The sequence below is a fragment of the Schistocerca nitens genome, chromosome 7 (assembly GCF_023898315.1).
Source record: "Schistocerca nitens isolate TAMUIC-IGC-003100 chromosome 7, iqSchNite1.1, whole genome shotgun sequence".
NCBI classification, from domain to species: Eukaryota; Metazoa; Arthropoda; class Insecta; order Orthoptera; family Acrididae; genus Schistocerca; species Schistocerca nitens.
The window spans coordinates 404,593,853-404,619,747 of record NC_064620.1 but is presented as its reverse complement, the minus strand read 5'-3'; the positions used below and the strand labels follow the sequence as shown (position 1 = coordinate 404,619,747).

The following is a 25,895-nucleotide window of genomic DNA, read 5'->3' as shown; positions in this document are numbered from 1 at the left end:
CTGTGACTCTAGTTGCACGACCGAGATGATACTCTGTAGGCACGCAATTTGATTAGAGGTCAATTGTGAGAAACGGTGTTAAAAGCCTTCAAGAAATCTAAAAAAATGACATTTGTGGAACCAGTTTTCCATTTAGAATGTCGCCATTACATTCCACATACTAAAAACTCAGATAGGCAGAGGCTGCAGTGGAGAGATTGTAACCCCTATTGTTAACATAATGATGAACATGCAAGATGAGTATTATTTTTTATTAGAGACATGCTCTGGCTCCACATACATAGTACTAAGTATCTACCGATGGAAAAATTATCTGGCATATGATATCACTAATAAATAATATACACAAACCTTCCTCATGAATCAGTCTATTAGTGAAAACTGTATCAAAATCCCTACAGTAGTTCTTGAGATCAGCCCAAACATACAGACAGAAAAAACACAGCAGGGAATCTTAATTTATAATATGTATAGATTTTTAGTAACATGCAACTACCAATTTTATCAAATTTGTGAAAAGTTCAGTGTCATTATTTTAAAGAAGCAACAGACAAAACTATAATCTCTGATTTCATTGTGGCTCTGATAGTTTGTAATTTTACAACAGCACCTACAGAGGAGGAGTTTCTTACTGTTTTTGTTTTATGGACGCGTGCAGCTCAGATACTGGGTAAGTCAAACATTGTGTTATGATTATGATGAGATAAAAGGTACTTAACTTTTGACATTAGATTCTGAGGCACTTGCACACTGAGAAGGCAATGAATTAAACATATTGTATGGTAGTCAAGTAACGTGTCTAGTCTGCAACCAACCTAACAGGGTGTATGAAGCACAGACATGGTCAATCTGACAGATGTTGCAGATATATTGCACACACCCATGCATGATTAGTTCTAACCATCTAAAGTTCTCACTGCTCCCAGTGTTGCATTACATTGAAATAGTGTAGGTTTGGTAGAACAAATGATGGCACAAGTCCATGTTTCACATTCAGTGGAAATCTCTTCCAAAACTTCTGGAGAGCATAGGGGCAAGAAGAAGTCTTCCTACGTGAGGTGACAGTATTTTACATCCAGTTGAAATGCTCATCTAAAGTTGCACCATAAGTTCTCCACTATTTTTTGATATAGTATTTGAATTGGATGTAACTGTTCTTTAAATTCATAACTCATTAGTTTATGATGGGATACTAAAAAGTATTTGGGACTTTTTGGGTATTTAGTTTTGGTCCCACATTTTGTGCTCATCTTACCAATGAAGACAGATTATTGTTCATTTGAATAATCACAGTACTGATGTCTTCACGTCTGGCACTTAGGCAAAGATGGAGTTTGTCAGCATAGAAATGATATAGGAGCACAAAACTCATGAGATACCATTGCCGTTTGAACAACTGTGGGTCCAGAATTGAACCCCATTGCATTCCTGAGGGAACATGCTTCCAGCAACACTTTTATTCCCTACAGATAGTGCTTTGTTTAAATGAGGATGAGTGAGAATGGCATTCCCGGAAATCTTTATTCCAAAGCATATCTATATAAGTTTTATTGAAATCAACAATTATGAAATTCATTGAGTGCAAGTCTGTTTTCCCACAACTACAGTCTACAGCTACATGTGAGCAACACTATTAGCATAAGTATTAAGTCCATTTTCGTTGGAGGGTGGAAACGGAATTAGTATGTGCATTTGTGAAGTGGCCTATGTGCTGATTAAAGGACATGTAACTTTACTTGTATATCATGTACTTACTGTGTCATCACGAGTTTGATGAATTGGCTGAAGAAAAGACCAACCACAGAGGAGATAGATGAAACTATATGTAAAAAGCAGTATGTTGAGAACTTAAATAGTGCACAAGTTATTGAAAATCAGTGTTCAATCCATGTGACTAATGACGAAAGTTATGCAAACATGGTGAATTTTGAAACTACAGATTTTCCTGTTTGTTAGCACAAAGAACAGTACCAATACTTAACTTCTGAAAATTCTTGGCTTGAAGTGAAAAAGAAATTTCTTAGATTTTGCATATGCCATGAGATTAGTGCACCTGTATGGGAACACAAAGGGATGCACTACTTAAATTTTCAAAGGAGTGGCTGGAATGTCAAGTTAACAGCAACTGTGACAACAAAGTGAAAGAACAATCTAATTTGAGGAAAAAATTTGTACACACAAGACTTTGATTTCTATTAGATGTATAATTTTCCAAACAGTATGTCACAGCTGACAGTATCAAATGCTTTGCTGAAGTCCAGCAGTGTCAATATCGGGGCCTCATGATTGTCCATGGCATATTTCAGGTCATCAGTTACTCTTAATTAACGCAGTGTTTGTGCTACAGAGTTTACGAAAGCTGGACTGATATTTGTTATGATAATTGAATTTCCATAAGTATTCAGTAATTTGGTCATGAAAAATATATTCCAGGGCTTTGGATGCAGTGGTTAAGATGTTGATTGACCAGAAATCACAAGGTGATTGTGGATTTTCATTTTTCAGGATAGGTACAGACAAAAAAACTGAAGGACTGATGTGTTGAAAATTTGGGGTGCCTCATCCAGCAAAAGAACAATGAAAGATTGAAGGCAAATGGAAACACTCAAGAATCTGATGAGAAAATTATACAAGAATTGGAAAAAATGTGATGTGGAATAACAGGCTGAGAGATGGAGGAGAAAAGTTTTTAAAACAATATCATTCATTATGCTTTTCTGTTCTATTTCTCTCTGTCTATCATAAATATGTATCTTTTGTGCCTAATCCCAGAATATTCTCACATACTTCATATTTTCCTTCTAACATTTGGCAGATGATGGAACCCCAAGTTCCAGGAGTCTATCAGCCATTGTAGCCTAGTGCTGCCAGAAGTAGAAACCTTATATGAATTTCACAAAGCCTTCAATGATTGCTAATATTCAAGAAGTACAAAGAGTACTAGGGGCATCAAATTACAGCCCCATTACTTTTCTGTGATAGTCTCTCTGCACTCAATGACTCTCATCATTATTTTGAACCAATAACAAATGTCATTCCATGCCCCATTGATCTCTTTAGTTGTAGAATATCATCACATTACCAGCTGATCCTTTTTTGTGCAAAAAAAAGTCTACTATAGGTACTCAATACAGGGTACTGAAGAATACTGAAGCCTTCTGTAGTTAAATAGGCACTACAAATTTTTGACTGATGAGCTGCAGTAATGAGTACCAGAAACTGCAGCACTTCTCTTCACGGCAGACTAGTTTCTTCTGTGACAATTGTATTTTCATCTACTTCTCACTTTGCAGTTTGATTAGTCACAAAGAAAAACTTCCTTACTTTAATGTGATTTCCCATAATGGTGTGAACTGCACTTGTGAACAGACGCAAGGATCCGGTGATTTAAGACCTATTCATCTTTAGAAATGACTGTTATATGCTTGCGACTAAATGCAACTTGGGGACACTGCTAGTCACCTAGTCATGGGGTATACACAAAGTGGCAGGTCACGTTGGAGAGCTGAAAAGATCTTCTACTGAACTTCCCTCAGTATTAATGACTTCTAATTCACTGGAATGTAGTTGGAAAAGACAACAGCCTCACCTGCTTTCAGCTTTCAGATGTAAGATTTCTTTATTGACAAACTGTTTTCTGTATGGGTACAGCACACTTGTGTAAAATGCTGAAAGTTGTACTCATTTTGTTTGTTTCTCAAAGTCCAAACTGGACCTTGTCATATTTTATCTTGAAACCAAATATTGAACACACCTGACTTGCAGTATTTTGTGAGCCTACAAACACCACCAAAACTCTAAAAAAATAATTTACCAGAACAGTCATGCGTGAAACATACATACTGCATTTTGTGGAATCCTTTGTGCTAATGCTTCACAATATAGAGTCAGTTCTGGCCTGAATACTTCCAGATTTGTGTCAGTGTCTGCAAGCAGACAAATTAAAGCTTGCTCTGACTGAGTATTCCTTGAACCACAGGGTAACAGGATGTAGTAGCAAACGGCTGGTGAGCTTGGTTTCTCTGTCAAGCTGGAATGTATTTACATAAGAAAATGAGATAATTATCTACTACATATACATATACATAATGAAAAATTATTCACAAATACATAGCATATCAGGACAAACGTACAGATTATTATGAACAATAAGTTAACAACAGTACTCAGTCAAATAAAAATGTCTTCTATGATTTAATTGTTTGTTTGAGTGTCGATGTTATAAATTACTTTTTATTTCTGTGCCACTTTGAAATAATAAAGGTTTTACAAATATATACTTTTTTTTTTTTTTTTTTTTTTTTTGTGGGGGGTGGGAACTCTGCATTATGAAGCTTTGCACTCTGCACAGCTCCAGTGTACACAATGTTGTATTGCATAACATTAAGCAGTGTGATAACTCTTTCGCTAGTCATAATTTCTTTAGTTGTATGCACATCTAGATTTAAAGTTATTGGTGTATTATGGTGTGGCTTTGAAATGCTGCAACACACACACTCTTCTGCATTGCTGCTCATAGTTTTGCTTTCGATATGTTATTGGAAGATTTTTAGAAGCCTATAAATGGCATATCAAAGCCTTCAATTGAACTCTATATCTTTTGATCAGTTGTGTCTGGGTGAAAACTGCCACTAAGCATGCTTTTTCCAATTTAAATTCTATTTGCTCCTCTGTAATTAAATCGGTTTTTATAGCATTTAGACTGCTGTTTAGACCTACACTATATAATTTGTAGCCAGTGCCTAAGAGGCTTATTTTCAGTATTCATTCTATTTTTTCAATCACTATCCTATTCCAGTTCTTTGGAACTTAATTGGATGTAAAAAGAAGTAAAAGTTTGTACTTAAATGCTGGTATACTGTACTTTAGAAGTTCTACATTATGTTGTTTTATGATTTTCAGTTACTCTTGTGACTACTTGTAGTTTTTCTTTTGTTGTATCACTGTAGCAATATTACCTAGTTACCTAGAGGCTACACACTGTTGCATTAGCATCAGATTAGAGCTTTCCATAATGTATAAGCCACTCAGTCACTGTGACACAATCCAATTTTACTCATTCTTGATCTGCAGAGTTCAATACTTTCATAGGGTGTGATGTATGTAATTATCAATATTATTAATGGATCTATTCTGTGACTTGTGGTGTACTAAATCTACAACCACATTTGGTTCACTTTTTGTTCTTCTGCATGTTTCCCAATTAAGGTTGGTAGCTGCTAGCTACAGTTTCTTGTGTAGCCTGTTCAAATTTTTAGAGACCTCTGCTCATGGCAGCAGTTTTTTGTTTCAACAATTTCTTAAGCAGCCCCCTTCCAATAGATAGTCCAAATTTCACCACTCTACTTTCATACCATCATTGAAATTGACAGCTTAGCTGACTGATGCCTTTGATAAAGATGTATCATTCCTTGTTCTTCTATCAAGTAGACTTTTGAAGGTTTTTGGGTAATGTTTTTATTTTGTAAACTAAAAAATGGTAATATTGTTATGACTACAGAATGGCCAAAATTATATTATAACCTCTGAAAACACTTATATCTCTGACATGGCTCTTCAGCTTTAGTTTTACTATAATGTATTCAGTAACAGATATCGTAGTTCTTGCTTAGCAGGTGTATTTATGGGTGTTACATTTACTAAAAAAAACATGTTTGTAATGTACAGTTGATTGTATTTTAAAAGTACTCTAAACATTTCTCCATATCTTATTCATCAAGTACTGTGAGTCTCTTTAGTGTATTTTTAGTGTGTTATATTAACTAAATCAATTTTTTGTAGTAAAGGATACCAGACACAGAGAAGCAGAAGTGTTGAGTTGTTGACAGGTGTTAATGAAAGAAAGAAAACTTGACACTGTAAGGAAAAGACAGATTGCTACTTACTGTAAAGATGACTCATTAAGTTGCAGACAGGCACAATTAAAAGACACTTACACATTAGCTTTCGGCTGCAGCCTTTGTCAGGAAAAGAGAGAGAAACACACACACACACACACACACACACACACACACACACACACAGTAAGCACACCTCACGCACACATAACTGCTATACCATTTCCAGCAGCTCAGACCACAATACCGTTCTGGTCCGAGCTGCCAGAGATGGTCCTCGTGTGTGTGTGTGTGTGTGTGTGTGTGTGTGTCTTTTTGTGATAGAGGCTGTGGCCAAAAGCTAATGTGTAAGTGTCTTTTAATTATGCCTATCTGCAACTTAACATGTGGCCAAAAGCTAATGTGTAAGTGTCTTTTAATTATGCCTATCTGCAAGTTAACATGTCATCTTTACGGGAAGTAGCAATCTATCTTTTACTTACATTGCTCATATTCCAACCTGGAATTTCCATGTCTCTATTTTTGTACTATTCCATTTCTGGTAGTGGTATTTAGTGTGGTTGCAATATAAATTTATGCATTGGTTCCCACTATGACAAAGTAAGAGCATTTTTTACTTTTGGCTTGCACCTACTCTTCAAGGTGAGCAGCGTTTTGCACTTCCCAAAGCTTTATGCTCTTCAAGATATTCTTGAACTTAAGTATCCAGTTTGGGAAAACAATCACTATTTTCAACAAGTATGTCCCCAAAAACATGCTTTTTTATCTTATTTTCTTTGTATTGAAATATATGCTGCAGCAACAGAATATAACTGACTGCAAATGTAAAAAAACACCTCTGTCACAGTTTTTCCAACATTTAGATGTCTTTTTCATACACTGAATTAATGACTCTCAAAATTTAATTCTTATTTACATTACAATCCACTTATTACTCATATTGTGTTTATTGGCAAATAAATCTGTGTACAAAGCAGATTTTGGAAAAAAGCAGCACTAGTCTTTACCTAAACTCCATTCCAGAAAAATTCCCTGTCCCAGTGTATATAGCGCCCTTCTTCAGACGTCTTATCAGGAATAATTGCAGCAGACATTCTTGCTCTGATGTAAGTGATGATGAGAGGAGTTTCAATCTGAAAACAAAAGTTATTTTTATTTTAGTCCTTATGCGAGACTACATGAGAATTGGCTAAAGTGAAGGTTGGTCCAAGAAATAATCTTATTTGCACATAAAGTATTTCAAGAATAAAAAAACAAATGATGTCTAAAATACGCAGAAAGCACAGGGCTAAATCATCTTTGTAATTGGTTACTCCTTGTGCTGAACAAAAGCTTGAAGTCTGACTTCTGTAAAAATCTTACAATCTTCTACATTTGAAGCTTCCAATTTAGTGTTCTTTACTGAAAGCAAAATAATAGAGGTGTGTAGTACTTAAGCTTGTTTTTGAAGGCCCTCAAACACTTGAGTTTATTTATCTTTAAAGTTTCATTATATCTTTTAAGACATTTTGAAGCTTATATACAGAGCAGCTGATCAAATAAAGAGGTTGCTTGTGCCAGTGCAAAATGCTCATTTTGAAGACACACAAAGAATTTCCGTCATTGATAAAGTTTCTGGGTTTGCAGCAGAGTTAATGGTGTCATTTTCTTTCTGCAATATTTCAACAACTCCCCTAGCAGTCTTCATTATGTGTCAAGTGCATATTTTGTTGCTTGCTGTTCGGACTCCAACTAAACTGTGAACAGAACAGGTTAACACATTTCTGTTTGTTTTGTTTTAGGGTGCAAAAACAACTAGGGTCACATGCACCCACATAAGAACTGTAGAATACAAAGACAAATAGATGAGTTAAAAAAGACTACACATTAATCCCAATCGACAAAAGAGAAGAGAGTTAAAAACAGGGACATGGAGAAGGGTCTATAAAATATGCCATAGACAAATGGAGGCCATCAACTAAAAATTAAATGGCCTTTGCCATACTGCTACGATGGGTAAAAAGTAACACACGGTCGACAGCCTGCATGTCGCCAATAACTCAGACAGCAAACACAAACGAGAAGGAAAGAGATTAAAAAAAGGGCATTTCATCAGGAAATGCTAGACCATCAAAAGTTGACTGCAATGAGGACAAAGTGGTGGGAGAGCACCACATACCAAATGGCAATGGCTAAAATGACAGTGCCAGATACGCAATCTAGCTAAAATGATCTCCTTATGGTGAGAGGGCCGAGAGGAGGTTGTCCAAGCTCCTGGGAGAGGCTTAATAGCCTGGAGCTTGTTCCCATAAAGGGAGAACCAGCGGTGATGCCAAAGTGACACCACCTGCTGGCAGACGGCAATGTAGAGATCATCGGCGGGAATCTAAGAACTAAAGGGCTGAGGTATAAGGACTGCAGCCTTGGCAGCAGCAGCATCAGCGAACTCGTTTCCTGTCAGACTGACATGACCAGGAACCCACATAAACATCACAGTGGCTCGATCAAGAGTGAGCAAATGACAGCTTTCCTGGGACCATTGCACTAAGGGATGGACAGTGTACAACACACAGAGGCTTTGAGAGCAGAAGACACAACTGAAAAGCCTGTGTTGATGGATGTATTGCATGGCCTGACACAGGGCGAAGAGCTCTAATGTAAATACTGAGCAGTGTTCCAGAAGCTGATACTGAAAAATGTTGGTGGCAATGATGAAGGCACACCTGACACCACAGTCAGTCCGAGAGCTGTTAGTGTACACAAAGGTACTATCACAAAGTTCCACGCGAAGGTCGTGAAACTGAAGATGATGGAACGAGGCTGCAGTAGTGCCCTTAGGAAATGAATGAAGGCCAATGTGGAACATGGGCCAAGATGGTGAAGAGTTTACACCCACCGGGAATGTTGCACATAGTGTGGAGTTAAGCTACTGGAGCAACAGCTGAAAGCAATCTCCAGAAGGTAACAGAGAACAGGGACGTGCCCCATACTGGTAATCAAAGGAGTCATCGAAGAAGGGGCATAGCATGAGTGGCCATGCATGACAGACAAACGGCATGCATATCTGCTGAGGAGAAAGTCGTGGTGGTAGGTCACCAGTAGTTCGGCAGCTTCAGCATACAGTCTCTCAACCAGGCTATTGTAAAAGGCACCAGTGGCCAAATGGATGACACAATGGTGGATAGTATTGAGACAGTGTAAGAGGGATGGAAGTGAGGATGCATAAACGAAATACCCATAGTCTCATTGCAAATGGGCAAGGGACCGGTATAAAAAGAGAACGGTGGTTCTACCTGCTCCCCACGAAGTTCCACTGAGGACATGTAGGACTTTGAAGGACCACATACAGTAGGCTATAAGGTAAGACATATGGCAGGACCAAGAAAGTTTCCTATTGATCATGAACCCTTAGAATTTCATAGTTTCAATGAATGGAAGAGCAACAGACCCAAGATATAAAGACGGTTGAAGAAATCAATTGCACCACTAGAAATTCATACAAATGGTTTTGTCAGCGGAAAAACGAAAGCCAGTGTCAATGCTCCATGAGTAAAAATGATTGAGACATCACTGTAGATGCTGCTCAATGAGACAGGTCCATGGAAAACTGCAAGACATGCAAAATCATCAACAAAAAGGGAGCCAGAGATGCCTGAGGGAGACAGGCCATTGTAGGGTTAATGGTGATAGCAAAGAGGACAGAACCCTGAGGCACACTGTTTTTCTGGATAAAGGTGTCCGACAAGACAGAACCCACAAGTACCTTAAAAACTGTCTTTTAAAAATTCCTGAAGGAAATGGGGCAGGTGGCCATGGAGGCCCCACGTGTAGAGAGTATGGAAGATACCAGTCCTCCAGCAGGTGTTGTAAGCTTTCTCTAAATCGACAAACATGACCACAATCTGGGATTCCTGCAAAAACCATTCATGACATGGTTGGACAAAGTGACAAGATGGTCAATTGCAGAATGGCACACTCGAAATCCAAACTGTTCAGTGGTTAGTTAATTGTGAGACTCAAGCCACTATACCAGCTGGGCATGAACCATACGTTCCATCACCTAGCAAACACAGCTGGTGAGAGAAATGGGGTGGTAGCTAGAAGGAAGATGTTTGTCCTTATCGGGATTAGGTGTATGACAGTGGCTTCATGCCAGAGCCTGGGAAATGTGCCCTCTGCCCAGATGCATTTGCACATATGGAAGCAGAAAGTGCTTGCCCGAAAGAGAAAGGTGCTGCAACATCTGAATGTGAACATCGTCTGGCCCTGAGGTGGAGTATCGGGATGAAGTGAGAGCATGATCTAGCTCCCTCGCAGTAAAGGTGGCATTGTAGCACTCACGATTCTGAGAAGAGATGGATATTGCCCGAGCTGCCTCCACTTGCTTCCGATGGAGGAAGGCTGGGTAATAGTGGGAGGAGGAGCTCAAAATGTCCACAAAATGGCAGCCCAAGGTGTCGGAGATAGCAATAGGGTCCACAATGACATTGTCTGCTACTGTCAGGCTGGAAATTGGGGAATTGATCTTCGTCCCAGCAAGAAGTCAGAGGTTGGCCCATGACGGAAAAGGGAGAGGAACTGTTCAAAGAAATATTGGATGAAATCCAGTTAGCTTTTTTACAATCCCAAAGAAATGCGATGACACTGTGCACACAACTGTTTATAATGGATGCAGTTTGCCTTTGTAGAATGATGGTTAAAAATGCAGAGAGCATGTCTCCATGCGTGAATTGCATTGCGGCATGTTTCAATCCACCAGAGGACTGAGACATGGTGCGGTAAAGAGGAAGTGTGAGGAATGGAATGTTCTGTGGCAGTAAGGATAATTTCTGTAAGATATTTACCTGGTCATCACAACTGGGGATACGTTGTCCATCAAATGTCACCAGTGAGGAGTAAAGCCTCCAATCCACTTTACTAAGCTGCCATTTGGGTGTACACATAGGTGGGCTAGGAGTCAGCAAACAGATAGCACATGAGAAATGGTTACTTGAGTATGTGCCAGAGATAATGGACCACTTGAGATGATGCACAAGCTGGGCAGTGCAGAAGGATAGGTCTAAATGGGAATATGTGTGCATGGAGTCTGAAAGGAACACGGGTGCTCCTGTATTAAGGCACAAGAGGGTAAGTTGATTGAGAAGGTCAGCCAAGAGGGCACCTCTTGGACAGGTTCCAGAAGAACACCAAAGGGGATGGAGTGCATTAAAGTCACCGGGCAGCAGAAAGGGGTAGTTATCTGCCCAATAAGGTAGAGGAAGTCTGTCCTGTTGACATCAAATGACGGAGGGATGCAAACGGTACAAAGAGAAATGTCAAGTGAGGAAGGAAAAGGCAAACTGCAACAGCTTGAACACGGGTAGTCAGGGAGATGAATTGACTATGAACGTCATCCCGTATGAGCAGCATGACTCCCCCATGTCCGCCCCCGGTAGCTGAATGGTCAGCTTGACAGACTGTCAATCGTAAGGGCCCGGGTTCGATTCCCGGCTGGGTCGGAGAGTTTCTCCGCTCAGGGACTGGGTGTTGTGTTGTCCTAATCATCATCATTTCATCCCCATCGACTCGCAAGTCGCTGAAGTGGTGTCAAATCGAAAGACTTGCACCAGGCGAGCGGTCTACCCGACGGGAGGCCCTCGTCACACGCCATTTCTTACTCCCCCATAAGATGGAATGCCGTCCTCGGGGGGAAGTTCAAAACGGATCGGGAAGAAATGCAAGAGCTCAAAGCAGTCGTGAGAATGCGATATTGTTTCCTGAAGGCAGAGAACAAGTGGATGGTGCAATTCTAAGAGCAGCCATAAATCCTCTTTGTTGGATTGAAGACTGCAAACATTCCATTGGAGGAGAGTTGTGATGAGGAATAAATGAATGGGTGTCACCTCAGCAGCTGCTGAGTGCCAGCCTTTGAAGACTTGCCACTACAGGGCACAGAGGCAGGAGGATCCTGCTCCATGAGGTCTACAGAAGTGTCGGCATTCTCCTTCTATCAACCTGTGGAGTCCAGAGCAGAAAGACGGTTGGTGGTGCGCACTGGCGACACGGAGGTTGGTTGGGTGAGGGTATCATGTGCAACACTGTAGAAGAGGATCTTCAAGACAGTGAAGGAGAAGACTGTTTTCCTTTGTTTAACTTCTTGGAACTTTTCTAGTGAATGTGTGTGAATTCCTAAGGGACCAAACTGGCTTTTCTGGTTGACAGAAGAAAACTCAGATGTTTGTGGCTGGAGGAATGCAGGAAGACTTCAGGGAGTATTCCTTCTGTCCTTTCCAGCCTGCTGATTGCTCACAACATTGGTGCTAAATTTGAGGTCACATACCTGTGTAGCCATTCCCTTCATGGAGCAAGATGTAGCAAGAACTGTACTTTAGGTGCCAGATGGTAAACACGGGGTTTCTGACTAAACAACAACTTGCAAGCAACCAGGTAAGGGACTTTATCCTTCACCTGTATCTCTTGTACAGCCCACCCATCGAGATACACTGGACAATCACGGGAGGAGGCAGCATGGTCACCACTGCAGTTGATGCTGTGGGGAGGAGGAGGCTGGCAATCGCCCTCATGAGCATCACTACCACAGATTACACATTTGGCTGGGCCTCGACAGGACTCTCGAGTGGGGTGTAAAGATGACATTGGTAGCACCACACTGGGTTCAGAATATATGGTCTGACCATGATAATTTCATAACCTGCTTTGATCTTTGACAGAAGAACCACTCTATCAAAAGTGAGAAAGAGAGTGCATGTGTGCACTCAGGAGACATCTACTTTTTTCGTCACCCGATGGACTACAATGACACCCTAATCTGAGAGGTATGTTTGGATTTCTGCCTTGGTCAGACCATCGAGTAGCCTTGTACAAATAACGCCACAGGAAGAATTCAGTGTTTGATGGGCCTCGACATGAACAGGATAGCCATGGAGGAGTCAAGTTGTGAGCTGTTGCTGTGCTTGAGAATCAGGAGTAGTCTCCAAAAGAAAAGTGCCATTGCACAAACGAGAGCAGGATTTCACAGGGCCAGTAATTGCATCAACACCTTTCTGAATAATAAACGAATTTACCATAGCGCAGGACCGACCATCTTCAGTATGTGAAACCATGAGGAACCATGGTGCAGCTGAGAGGGTCTTTGAATTGTTTGCCTCATTCTGTTTATGTTTCTAGCTGTTGACTGTGATTGGCTCATTGTGAGAAAATCCTCCAGATTCCTCGATGGCACGCTCCTTGCAACTGGGGGCCCTCTTCAGAAGGGGGCACGCCCACCTTAGGTGATTGTTCACACCTGAGGTCACATCTCCCCAAAACTCGACAGAGGGACCAATTAGCAATTTGGGAAGGTAGCAGCTCAGGCAACCACCCCTTCCTGAGCCTGGCCTGTACCAGGGGGTAAGTGCAATCCTACCTGATGGGAATTATGCATTACCCAGTAACCTGTTACATGTCCAACACATGGGCCAGCCTTCAGAAGATCACAGTGAGGAAGAAGAAAGAGAGGAACCACAAACACCACAGAAGAGGAAGGATAGGGAAAGGTGAACAAAGAAAGAAAAAAGGAACAAAAAACAGTGGAGAGTGTTCCAATATTGACTACCAAAAATGCTGAATACATTTCCAAAAACAGCCCAGACATGTTCCCCCAAGGGAGGGGGAAAAGAATGGCAAGAGGATAGACATGCAGCATGGAAGGGAAAAGATGCTACAAAGGCTGGAACCCCATGGTAGCCAAGCATTAACCCGCCAAAGAACGGCAAGCTCCCTGCGGGGTAAACACTACTCTGGCAACAGTTTCCAACTAAAAAAAAAGTTATAAGCAAAGAAATTTCATAAGATCATAACTATCACCAAAAATACCTTGACAGGCAGTTATCTATGAGAAGAGAAAGCACTGGTGGGTTTTCTAACACAATTTATGCAAAGTGAGTGCTGGACTGCACACATTACCCTTTATTGCCTAACATCTACAAATGCAGACATACTTTTGAGTAGGAAGGGATAGTCTGTGACAGACAGCCTTCATTCAGTATTTCTGGTCAGTGAATGCTATATATTCGTTTTACTTCAGTGACTGCAGATGGCAGCACTGAGAAGCTTGTGCTTGTTACAGTTTCACAATGCACAGGGATTTGTGCCAGGTGAGTGTGTGATTTTAATCTTTGTAATCCTCAATTGTTATCAGTGTGAACTCAGAATAAATGCTTCAAGTAATTTATACAATGCCTAAAGTGTATGTAAGAAGCTTTGTTTTGAAAAAGCTTTGCTATTTTAGGTGAAAAATCATGATGTAAAGTTTATGTCTTTTATTGTAGATGATAAGCAAACAGTATAAATGTGGTAGAAATCAGGTGTCATATTTGAAAGCTAGTAATGTATACATAAGGCTTTTACTGTCAGGCTCAGTCAATCTTTTGCCTTCTGCAATCAGTTAATCTGAAACTAGTTTTCTCTTGCAGGGCATTTTATGGTACAACAGCTGGGAACTTTAGGTCCAATTCTAAATAGGAATAGTGAAGATGATTTGGAGGATTCCAGTGACTCTAGTGAAGAATATACACTGCAGGATGAAGTAGGAAGTAGTGACTCTTCTGAGACTGAAAATAATTAATCCGAAAGTACCAATAGATCATCCTCTAGGCCAGTTTTAGCATTCAGCTCTATTAAACAAAACCCGATTACACAATGACCATCAGCCTGAAGCAAACAACTCTCTTGTTAGTGGAAAAACACCTACATGTAAGAGGAACATTGTATGACATTGTCAGAAAGAGATATTCCAGAACGACCTCATTCTAGTGATGTTATGAATATTAAACCTAGCGATCCGAATTTTACACTGACTACTCCTCCAATAAAATTCTTTGAAAACTACTGGCCAGTGACATTCAGATAAATTCAATATTTCAAATTAATCTTTTCATTTGACAGAAAACCACTAGCAAACATATCTGACTTGTTGAAGGGAAAGAAAGGAAGAAATTTAGAAGAATCATTTGTTTATGAGCATTGTGAAAATGAGTAATCGTAGGATGCATCAAAGTCCTGCAATGTGGCAGTTACTGGTATCAGTGTTTTGTGTGGTAAAGGGGGTGTGAAAGACCTAGGACACATTAAAGCATTGCTGGAAAACCATGGCCAAAATCATAAACACATAAACAATAAACTTGATCTTAGTGCATAAGGTAAAGCTAATATCACAACAATATTAAGTTGTTGATACAGTGAAACACAATCTGTTTGTTTATATCGCAGCACACTGGCAAAATTTTGCACAAGCTATCACTAGAGCTGGTGCAGGCCAGATACTAGTGGTTATGTTCACAGGCATTAAATGTTTGATGGGAAGGGCAAGTAGACCTCCACCAGGAATATCTCTTTTGGGAGAAGGAATCTTCAGCTTACACAGGATTCACCTGCAACTTAAAAGTTTTCTTTGATAGTTTCTTTTCTTCTCCTGAACTGCTTACCCCATTTGTTGAGTATGAACATTTATGCATCCTGAACACTCAACAAAACTAAGATCAGAGGATGACCTTTTTTAGCAATAGCAATTTGAAAATAAGCTGGAAGAGTAGCTTACAATAAGTGCATTGATAGTGATAAAAAGTTCATCATTGTCAAATGGAATGATAATTGTCCAGTACATATGGAGTCAAATCGGACAGATATTCAGCTGATTGGGACATGCAGCAGGTATTACTGCAAAAAGAAAGAAGATGCCCATGAATGGGCCAGCAAGAAAAAAAGAGTGACAATGAATTGATGGGAGAAGGAGGTAAAGCAGACTTTCTTCTGCCCTTGTACAAGATAACAATCAAGAATAGAAAATGGTACTTTAGACTGGCTATACTGCTCATATTTGCTTACCTGCATTCATATTTTCTTATTCATTATTAAACCTACTCTTGCATTATCCCTGTTTGATTTTGTATTTATGACCCTGTATGCACCTGACCAGAAGCCCTGTTCCTTCTGCCACCAAACTTCACTAATTCCCACCATACCTAACTTCATCATATCCATTTCCTGTTTTAAATTTTCTAACCTAATTGCCTGATTAAGGGCTCTAACATTCCATGCCCTGACCAATAGAATGCTAGTCTTGTTTATCCTGATGGTGACATCTTCCTCAGCAATGCCCGTCCAGACATGCAAATGAGGAACTAATATACCTGTGAAATATTTTACCCACAAGGAAGCCATCATCATTTAATCATACGGTAGAGTTGCATGCCCTCAGTAGAGCTGCATGCCCTCAGTAGAGCTGCATGCCCTCAGGAAAAATTACGGCTGTAGTTTCCCCTTGCTTTCAGCTGTTCGCAGTACCAGCACAGCAAGGCCGTTTTGGTTATTGTTACAAGGCCAGATCCGTCAATCACTGAGACTGTTGCCCCTGCAACTACTGAAAAGTTGCTGCCTCTCTTCAGGAACCACATGTTTGTCTGGCCTCTCAACAAATACCCTTCCATTGTAGTTGCACCAATGATTTAATTAACCACTGCAACAAAGGAGATGCTTTTGATATGATAAATAATATCTACAGTGCTGATGACATTTAATTTCTTTCTTTTAAATTATTCATGACAATCATTTCTGCTACATCTCTATTCAGTTATCAACACTTTCTTACTTCACCAGTTCTATTGTTATTTGGGTATTCAGTACACTGCTGTTGTGTCCTACTCATCTGTTGTGATTCAATTGTATGTTTCTACAACACTACAACTGTTGCTACATTTGATCTCATTGTCTAGGCTGACTGGTTCTCTGCATCTGTCAGTGATATATCAGTAAGGTGAAACATACAACTGTGGAGGAAGGATGTGTGTGTTAGGGGGGGGGGAGGAGGAGGAGGAGGGAGGGAGGGAGGGGAGGAGGGGGGGAGGAGGGAGGAGGAGGAGGTGGAAGAGGGAGGGGGAGGGGAGGGGAGGGAGGAGGAGGAGGGGGAGGAGGAGGGGGAGGAGGAGGAGGGGGAGGAGGAGGAGGAGGAGGGAGGGAGGGAGAAGAGAGAAAGAGAACAGATGCACATGTACAATCCTACATTTTAGCTAGCATATTTCATATACCGGCATGTCAAAAGTTCTTCACACCCAAACCTTAGACCTTGTACCAATGGTAAAAGCTGCCGCTGACAATGTAATTGAAATTAAAAATTGTTTCTAGAAAATGGAGAAGCAATAGCAGAAAGATAGAAAATGGTAATAGGTATGGATAAACCTTCTTTATGTAGTTTTATTAAATTATCAAATTTTCATACCCAAAAGCTTCCTCCTCTGTACTAATTTGTGATGTTCCTTCCTGAATATTGCCTGCTGCTGCTGCTGATGATGATGACAATAATGATGATGTTGCATTTGCCCTGCAACAAAGAATAAGGTCATTACTTTCCAGTTCAAGACACTGACAAATATTCTTCTGATGTTCATTTTCAAAATACTACATGCTTCTTAATTAAGAGTAAAAATTTGTTTGTGAACATATTACACTTTCACAAGCTGCGACATCATCGCGACAAAACACAGTGACCCGTATATGTAATAAGTTCCCTTTAATTTATGTCTATGGTCACAATCTTTTCTGTTTAACAGATTACGGATTTCGGTCTTTAATGACCATCATCAGATCTGTCTCATAAAAACAAAGTCTTAATGTTTTACTGACAACATGACTCGTGCACGTGATGTGATTTATTTGTATTTGATGATGCTGGTGCTGATTCCGCATTTAACAGTTGACCATGCCACTATGGCTGCAGTGCATTAGGACTTTGTTTTTATGAGACAGATCTGATGATGGTCATTAAAGACCGAAACCGGTAATCTGTTAAACAGAAAAGATTGTGACCATAGACGTAAATTAAAGGAAACTTATATTACACTTTATTTAAGTTAAAAATCTTCCTCCCAAGTTGTAGTTCTAGCACATGTCAATGACTTACTTATCATTGCAAAATCCGATTACAAGGGTGTGCTGAAAAGTAATGCCTCAAATTTTTTATGCGTGAACTCTTAAGCCTTTATACGCAAAAAAAATGTTATTAACTTTCTACATGTTTACTCTTCATGGCTACATATTTATTCCTCAAGATAGTGACCATGGTGACAATCACATTTCTCCTTACAAAAGACCTGTTTGTTGATACTGTCACTGTAGAATGTTTGACTTTGTTGACAGAGCCATAATCCCACCTCTGCTTGCACTGCTTCATCACTAGCAAAGCAAAGACTTTGAAGGTATTCTTTAAGTTTGGAAGCAGATGAAAATTGGATTGGGCCAAGTCAGAACTGTATAGAGGACGATCGATGACAATAAACCCCAGTGTTGGATTTTTGCAGATGTCGCAGCACTTCTGTTTAGTCTGCCATTGTCATGCTCAAGGAGAAAGTGCTCCATGTGTGGATGAACTGTTTGAATTAGAAACTTGATTACAGTATGCTGTTTCTCATGCAACAACATAGTTATATTACACACCGCTGTGTTACAAACTATAATTTGGAGCCCGCTAGTGTCAGAGTGCTGCAAATATGTTGACATGAAGTAAAGAGATAAAATGTTAATAATGTTGTTGTTTTTTTTTTTTTCAAAAAAAAAAAACCTCCAGTGTGTTCACATAAAAAATTTGGAAGCATTACTTTTCAGCACACCCACTTACTTCCCAGCAAACACTTAAACAATTCAAAATAAGATTCCAAGAGGATTTCATGTTAATATTGGACAAGATTAACACTAGTCTCTAGCATCAAAATGCATATCAGAGTACTATAGAAAGAGATATTTTGGAACAAATACGTTCTGTTGTTCTGAAGCTCTAAACATTATTAGAGACGTTACAGCTTCTAACCAGTTACAGTAAAAACTAAAGACCATTTATCCTATCCCGAGTTTCCATTTTATGATAAGCTATTTAGTCACCATCTCAAACCATTGAAATGGCAATAAGTCAACTAAAATTTCATTTGCTTCATATATCAATATCAAAATTTTATTAACTCTTTATTCAGTTGTCTCTCGACCTATAGTCATGATTTTTTTTGATATTGTACTAGTCAATTATTGTCATAATGAACTGTAAATAACTTTTACAAAAGCAATGTTACAGAAACAACATAATTGTGTTAAGCTTTCCCCTACCACATTGTTTATAAAACTGCTGCTACAAATGACCTCTGAAAACTATATGAAATTTGCATCTTATCGTGCTATTCAAGCATCTCATGCATTTCCACACGTTACTTGCCTCTATGCTTGTTTCTTCAGTCAGTTTATAAGAGCAAATTTCCTTTCTCTTGTTTTTTCTTCTCCCAAAAATGAACAATTTACATGGTTGACATTTTCCCTGTTTAAATCCCAATGTTTGTTAGAGAGAGTGAAGCGAGCGAGAGAGAGAGAGAGAGAGAGAGAGAGAGAGAGAGAGAGAGAGAGAGAGAGAGCAGCGTTCTGGTTAAAAATTGGGAGGGAGCCTAAACTTATATTATGTGTAAGGAAGTGATAATGCTGTGAGGTGGAACAGGTCTTTCGTAAGTAAAAGAAAACAGTTATGAGGGGTTGGCAATGCATAAAATTTTCTTATAGCTGACATCAGGTGAATTAAACTGTCAGTTGTGGGCAAGCTCTCCTGAAATCCAAATGGGGAGTTGGCCAAAAGACGCCTTGTCTCAAGAGACATACGTAGCTTCTCCTTTATAATTTGTTCAAGCAACTGACACAGAATATTCTTGAGACTGGAGTGTCTATAGCTGTCCATTTCATGTGGGTTTTCTATTTTCCATAGTGAGACAGTCATAGTTTTCCTATTCTGGGTTAAGAATTCATTCCCGTACCTGACACAGTTATGTGTGTGTGTGTGTGTGTGTGTGTGTGTGTGTGTGTGTGTGTGTGTGTGTGTGTGTGTGTGCAGGGGGAGGCAAAAGTTCAATGCAGCTAGGCCCACTGGATCTAATTTTACATTTTTTCCATTGTCTTCTTTTTATTTTTAGTTTCCTTACGAGCTTTATCTCTGGTTAGGTGTCAGGGGGAATGCGGGGGGATTCAGGCCATGAATCTGGAAGAAAGGTCTGGTGAACTGTTCTGCAGGCCATAATATGTACCTCTGCCAATCAGTGGCTGACAAAGGACCATGAGGCAGTATTAGTCTGATGAGTATGTCCAGAGGAAGATAGTCCCACATGGCAGGGAATGGCAGTTGATTAGTCAGGGGGAGCTGAACTGGAGACAACTATACAGATATAGCAGGAATATAGGGGGAAGATATTATGGACTTTCATGAAGAGATGTATTCAGGTAGCCACCAGCACCCAGAATTTCAGGGGATGTGGATATCTTCAGCCTCACAACAGACAGGGGCTTAATCACCACGTTTGCAGAGTTTGCTGCCATTTGAGCTGGATGTAGGCATTCATATGCTTTCTTTGCGTCAAAACAAAAAAGATGGTCAAATTTTTTGTACTCCTGTATTTTTATTTCCTTCTTTAAATGGAGCAATTCAAACACCAAGGGGAAAGATGATCTCTACAGTTGATACATACCAGTGGTTGGCTGCACAGAGTGTTCTTATGCAGGAGCTGTCTGCAGTGTCCACAGATGGCATCATTTGTGCAACATAAAGACATATTCCCAAAATCCAAACACTTAAAAAACAGCATGGACAACTCAACATACAGCTTTACATTGAAGTGGTAAATCATTGCCAAATTGAAGCTACATGTTGATACAAGTAAATCTTTGCCCTTGACAGTTTGTAGTACGAGTTTAAAGGGTGAGGATGGAGTACAAGTTACGTGTGTTTTGATAGTATGGTGGTTGATACTGTTTTCTACTGTGAAGTGAAATGACTGAAAATATATCTATTCAACAACAACAAGTCCACCAGTGTTCCTATTATTATTTAAAAAGAAAAAAATGAAGTTAAGCGTCCTCCAGATCACTATATAAAGTTGCATTTCAGAATGTACTACGAGCCTACAACTTACTATAAAGAAGACGAATAAAAGATGAGTATTATGAAAACTGTTTATATAAGTTCTACGATTGCTACCTGTCGCTGCAGTGTGTCACTAACTCAGCATGCCAAGCATTATGAAAATGTGACCAGCTGCCCCAACTATTAAATTACTTCAAAATTAATAAATTGACTTTGGGCTACAAGAGCGTGGTGATGGTCAGACTCAAAGCCAAAATAAAAGCACCTATATTTGCTCTGTCATCTTTTGGGCCTCACAGGATTTGGCAATTGAAATTGACATTCCACTGTTCCAAGTTTGCACACAGCTCTTCAGCTCTCTGTAATGTGAAGTCATGATGGAAAAATCACACCCTGGACTCTTGTGATGAGTGATGGTGATGAGAAAGTCACTGTACTTCTCACAGGAAAGAAATGCCTTATTACTCTGAAGGGTTAGCAACTTTGACCAGGATGGAGGGTTTTCACATTTTGCTGATTGATATTACTTCCCTGAATTTTTCCTCAATATTTCAACAAAGAAAAACAGTTTTTCTGTCAACAAACAATGTATGGAGGTAGTACTTTTTACCATTTCTTTTGTATCTACTTTCCTCTTGTGGTGCACCCAGGGACAAAAAAGTCTTGAGGTCATACTTTCCAGCACTGAAATTGTCTGTTCTCTTCACTGAGACTGCTGGTGTCTTGTGGACCCCAATATGGGAAAGTTTGATTCTCTTCATTGCAGACTATCTAACTGAGAGCTCTCTGGCACACATGGGTTTTTTTTTAGTTCTGGCACATTGTCAGGCGCTATGAGTGTGCAGGTACCTGACAACCCCTGCAATGGACTGGTAAATGTGTTCGGATTCAATTCACCCACACATGAAGTGCTCAAGGTACAGTTGCACAAGGGGTGGAATATGCACTATGTTGGACAATCTTCCCTGCACAACTGTAAAATTTTGGAAGAACTGAGATCAAATCTGGAAGCAAGGATCAAATAAAAGTAACTAACTACAAGCAGGGTCCTATAGAAAAGCCAGTTTGTCAACAAGGAAACCATCTGAAAGATCAAGTCAGACAAAATGTTCAGTCAAATAGTATGACTGTCATACCCAAAAGCAAGAAGTAGTCCAATAGCCTGGGGCCCAATGCTCACCATGCATCTACTCACAAAAGAGTAGTGAGTACCACAGACGTAATCTGGGTTCAAAACTCAGCTGAATAACAGTTTTAACCTGCCATATTTTTAATAAATGCAGCCTATAGTCTGCTTTGAGAAACAGAATTCATTATCTGTTCCCTCCAACATTTTGTACTGGATTGAAGTGTGTACTTATCTTATACACAAGTATTAATGCCATTCATACATCAATGCCATTTACAGCACACACAATAAAAGCATTTTCTGTTTTTTCTGCAGTAGTCACTTTAACAAATATTTTCTCCTTTTAATACAGTTTATAAGTTTACGTTTGGATGTCTGAATGAAAATTAGTACTTACAGTCCACAATCAGCAAGCAATTGTTTCTGTTAAGTAACTGAGATAATTCTTTTGTATCACAAGAATCGAAGTATCTCTAACAACATAGTTAATTAACTGTTAGTAGTAGCAAACTACTAAACTTTTGAGGTAATGAATAATGAGCCAACTAAAAATACTATGCAAGTTGATGGACAGGGCTTGAGCTTGTAACTCTGAGTTATTCATGCAACAACTTGATGGTTTAGACCTGCAGCATAGAATCAACCACACGCGTCAAGAGTAGCAGCCATTTCTGTTTCTATGTGGTATTTTGTTTAGTCTTTGTTCTCACAGGCTTCCAGGAAGAAGTGAATAGTATTTGTGTGACTTCCTATGTGGACTAGTATTGATTAACTTATTCTATTGTTTGTGATGTTTTTCAGGTATTCGTATTGTGAGAGTATTAATTAAGTCTGAATTTCATGAGTCTTGCATATAGTATTTGAAAAGTCTGCGAAGTGCAGCCATGAGGTTGAGTTCATGAGTCATCAGCAGAATTATACAAGTGAGGATGATCTTAGGCACATTCGTGAGGAAGCTCCTCATATTAATGTCAAGATCGTGTCACTCTTTGGGCAGGATAATATGGCCTGGATGAAGTGCTCTGTGGAATGTGTTAACGCAGAGCTCAGAAAATTGCTCAGGGGGGGATGAACATTAAACATGGATGTGACTGATGCAGTTGCAGAACACACATGGTATGAGGCTAAATGCTTTGCTAATTGCTAGAAGCATTCAGTCTGAAAAATCCCACTGATATCCAATGTGTTCACTAAGCCTGCTTTGGAGTAAATCCATTTGAAAGACAGAGTTACATTATAAATATAGTTACAGCTGTGTGTATGGTCGACTGACAGAATGATAGCGAAAATCTTTATTTGCAATCAACATTTTTATTTTTCTCAGTTTGGTTCTCTATACAAAGGAACTGTGTTTCAATGCAGATCTGTGCCAAGACTTGGGCTGGTTCAGCAGTGGTTACCACTGGATATTGTGACCAACGCATGCCTTGTTCTCATGCACAAGCTGATGATGTGATGCTTAGATGGACATCGCTGATGAAGATACACTTCCAACATACCCTCTACCAATATTCAAAGGGGAGCGAATGGTCAAGTGGGAGCTGCAGAGCAAGCTGATGACAGTAAGCCAGAAGCAACTTGGCACTCCTTAGCAGCCAAGTTTCGACCCGATCAGATGTGCCTCTCTCTCCCTCCCTCCATCAAGCAGTATGCCCCTCAGTCTGTTAGTGTCCTCTGAGTCACCACTTGTATCCCTTATAGGTAGACTTCTGGAATAAACCTGGCACAACAGCCAGTTTTCGAAATTCAATCCATTGTTGTATTTTATCATTCTCTCAAATTTATCCACTCCAGGGTGCCCACATCTGGCAGTTGCCTTGCTCTCGTCAAGTCTTGAACAGTTGAAAAAGCTACTAGAACAAAATGGCCCTGGTAGGAATGGTTACAGTTTGTAAGGGGGCGAGGATGCTACACCTGGAGGTATGAAGCATTTTAATTTTTGGAAGACAAATGGCAATTTTAAAGCATACATAAAAAAGTTAGAGATATGACCCAATAAAAAACCTTTGTATTACCGACTGTTAAACCATTGTCTCGAAAAAAAGAAGAAACACTTTACTATACTATATTTTTTCCTTTGGCAGAGAACTAGGATGGGAAGGGGAGGGGGAGGCACCCCCCACACACCCCTCCTTAGCCCCCAGGCATGTGTGCTCTTGCACTGCACCCAGTAATAAACAAACAAACATATATGTATTAGATCTATGTGTGCAGACAGTGCATGCATCACCAACAGGTGTTAGTTTCAAATATACAACTGCAAAGGAGATTAAAAAATTCATCACATCAATAAGAAGTACTGGTTAACTGGATAGAGATAATGAGTCACTAAAAAAGTTTTCTATGGCCAGCATGTAGCCATATAAATATTATTTTTTATATATCTTTTTAAGTTGTATATGACTGTTCCATACTTTTTCTACTGACACATTCCAAATCAGAATGTTTACTGTGAATTTCATCTATGAAACAAGGAACTAACCAATGCTAGATGTGATGGTGTTTCTAGTACAATTTTAAACTTTGTGTTGATTTGCTAGGATTATCCTTAAGCCGTCTTTGTAATCAATCAGTGACTGAAAATATTCCCAGAGATACACAAATAAGACAGACAGACAAATAAGCTGTAGTACCACCCATCGACAAAGGTGGAGATAAACAAATCACTTCTAATTGTAAAATTTAGACATATTTGACTTCTTCCTATCCTTTCAAAAGTGGTTTCTTTCTTTATTTCTTTTTTATAAAAATACTGACTCATTTAACTGACCAGAATTCAGAATTTGTTAATTGACTCTCACTCTGACATTCATAAAAGATTCTCCCCAGAAAAGTATTAACAGACCATAAAAATGAAAAGAAAAGAAAAATTATTCTGTGACTCAAAGCCTTTGAGGGTCTCTGTAACAGACTTTCTCTCAGGCATGAAACTAATCTCAGAATTGAGAAACATAATGTGCAAAAGGCCACAAGGACTGGTACTTGGCTCACTCTTGTTTCTATCCTACATAAATGATCATCCAATGACTTTACATGGCAACACAAAAACTGTAATGTTAGCTGATGACAAGAATACTGATCAAGGGTCCAAACCATAACATATATGCCAAATTGTGACAAACTGAGAATCTTATAATTGCAGATATTAATATCTGTTGTCCTATGCTTCTCAAAGAGTGATCTAAAAATATACACAGTCCAGTCACATTAATGTGACCACCACCTATGTTTGATGTCAACATGCAATAACCGCTCATGGACAAGAAAAGGCAGCATTAGTTATTGAGAATATATAAAGCATATCGGGGGGAGGGGGGGGATGTGGAAAATAGTGCAGTAGTTGTTGTAATGCGCAAAGGGAGCAATTTGTCTGACATTCAAATGGGCATGATCACTGGCATTCAGCCCAAGAGTGGAGGCATTTCCAAAATGGCTAGGTTAATAAACTTTTTGCATGGCGCCACAGTTAAAGTATCCAAAACTAGTGTCAAGGCAACTGTGGTGCAGCATGACCCATAGAAGACATGAGTGAACAGTAGCTGCAGAGATGTGTGTGGATGAATAAATATGCAACTGGCTGCTTAGATGAACCAAGGGGCTACCAATAGTGTCTCCTCAATGACCACGCAGTGAACATTGCTGTGTATGGGTCTCTGGAGCAGGCATTTCGTTCATCCATCCATGCTGACTGCTGTTTGTCAGTTGGTTTTGGTTCTGTTATGCTTTAGGGCGCAAAAACAACTGCGGTCACATGCACTCAAGTCAAAACGATAGAACACGAAGAGAGATAGGAGTTAAAAAACTATTATATATCAGTCCCAATTGACATAATTGACATACAGAAACAGAGGTCCAAAACTAAAAATTAAATGGTCATTGCCATATTGTTTTGGCACACAAAAAGTAAAACCTGGTCAACAGCCCACACATCATTTGCTAAAAATGGCCCATAACTCAGACGGCAAACCCAAATGGAAATGTAAAAGGTTAAAAAATGGACATTCCATCAGGAAGTGGCACACAGTTAAAACTT

The 25,895-nt window shown here is 39.5% G+C and overlaps 1 protein-coding gene across 2 annotated transcripts in view; it reads right to left on the bottom strand.

Annotated features, from left to right (window-relative positions):
* LOC126194783 (protein Njmu-R1-like) overlaps positions 1-25,895 on the bottom strand; it is a 101,881-nt gene that overhangs the window by 53,755 nt on the left and 22,231 nt on the right. For both annotated transcript variants that reach the window (XM_049933082.1, XM_049933083.1), the window contains exons 2-4: positions 17,071-17,172; positions 6,845-6,970; positions 3,844-4,030 (exon numbers count right to left, since the gene is read on the bottom strand). In XM_049933082.1, the coding sequence (XP_049789039.1) occupies positions 3,844-4,030; positions 6,845-6,970; positions 17,071-17,172 (415 nt within the window). The remainder of the gene's footprint in view (positions 1-3,843; positions 4,031-6,844; positions 6,971-17,070; positions 17,173-25,895) is intronic.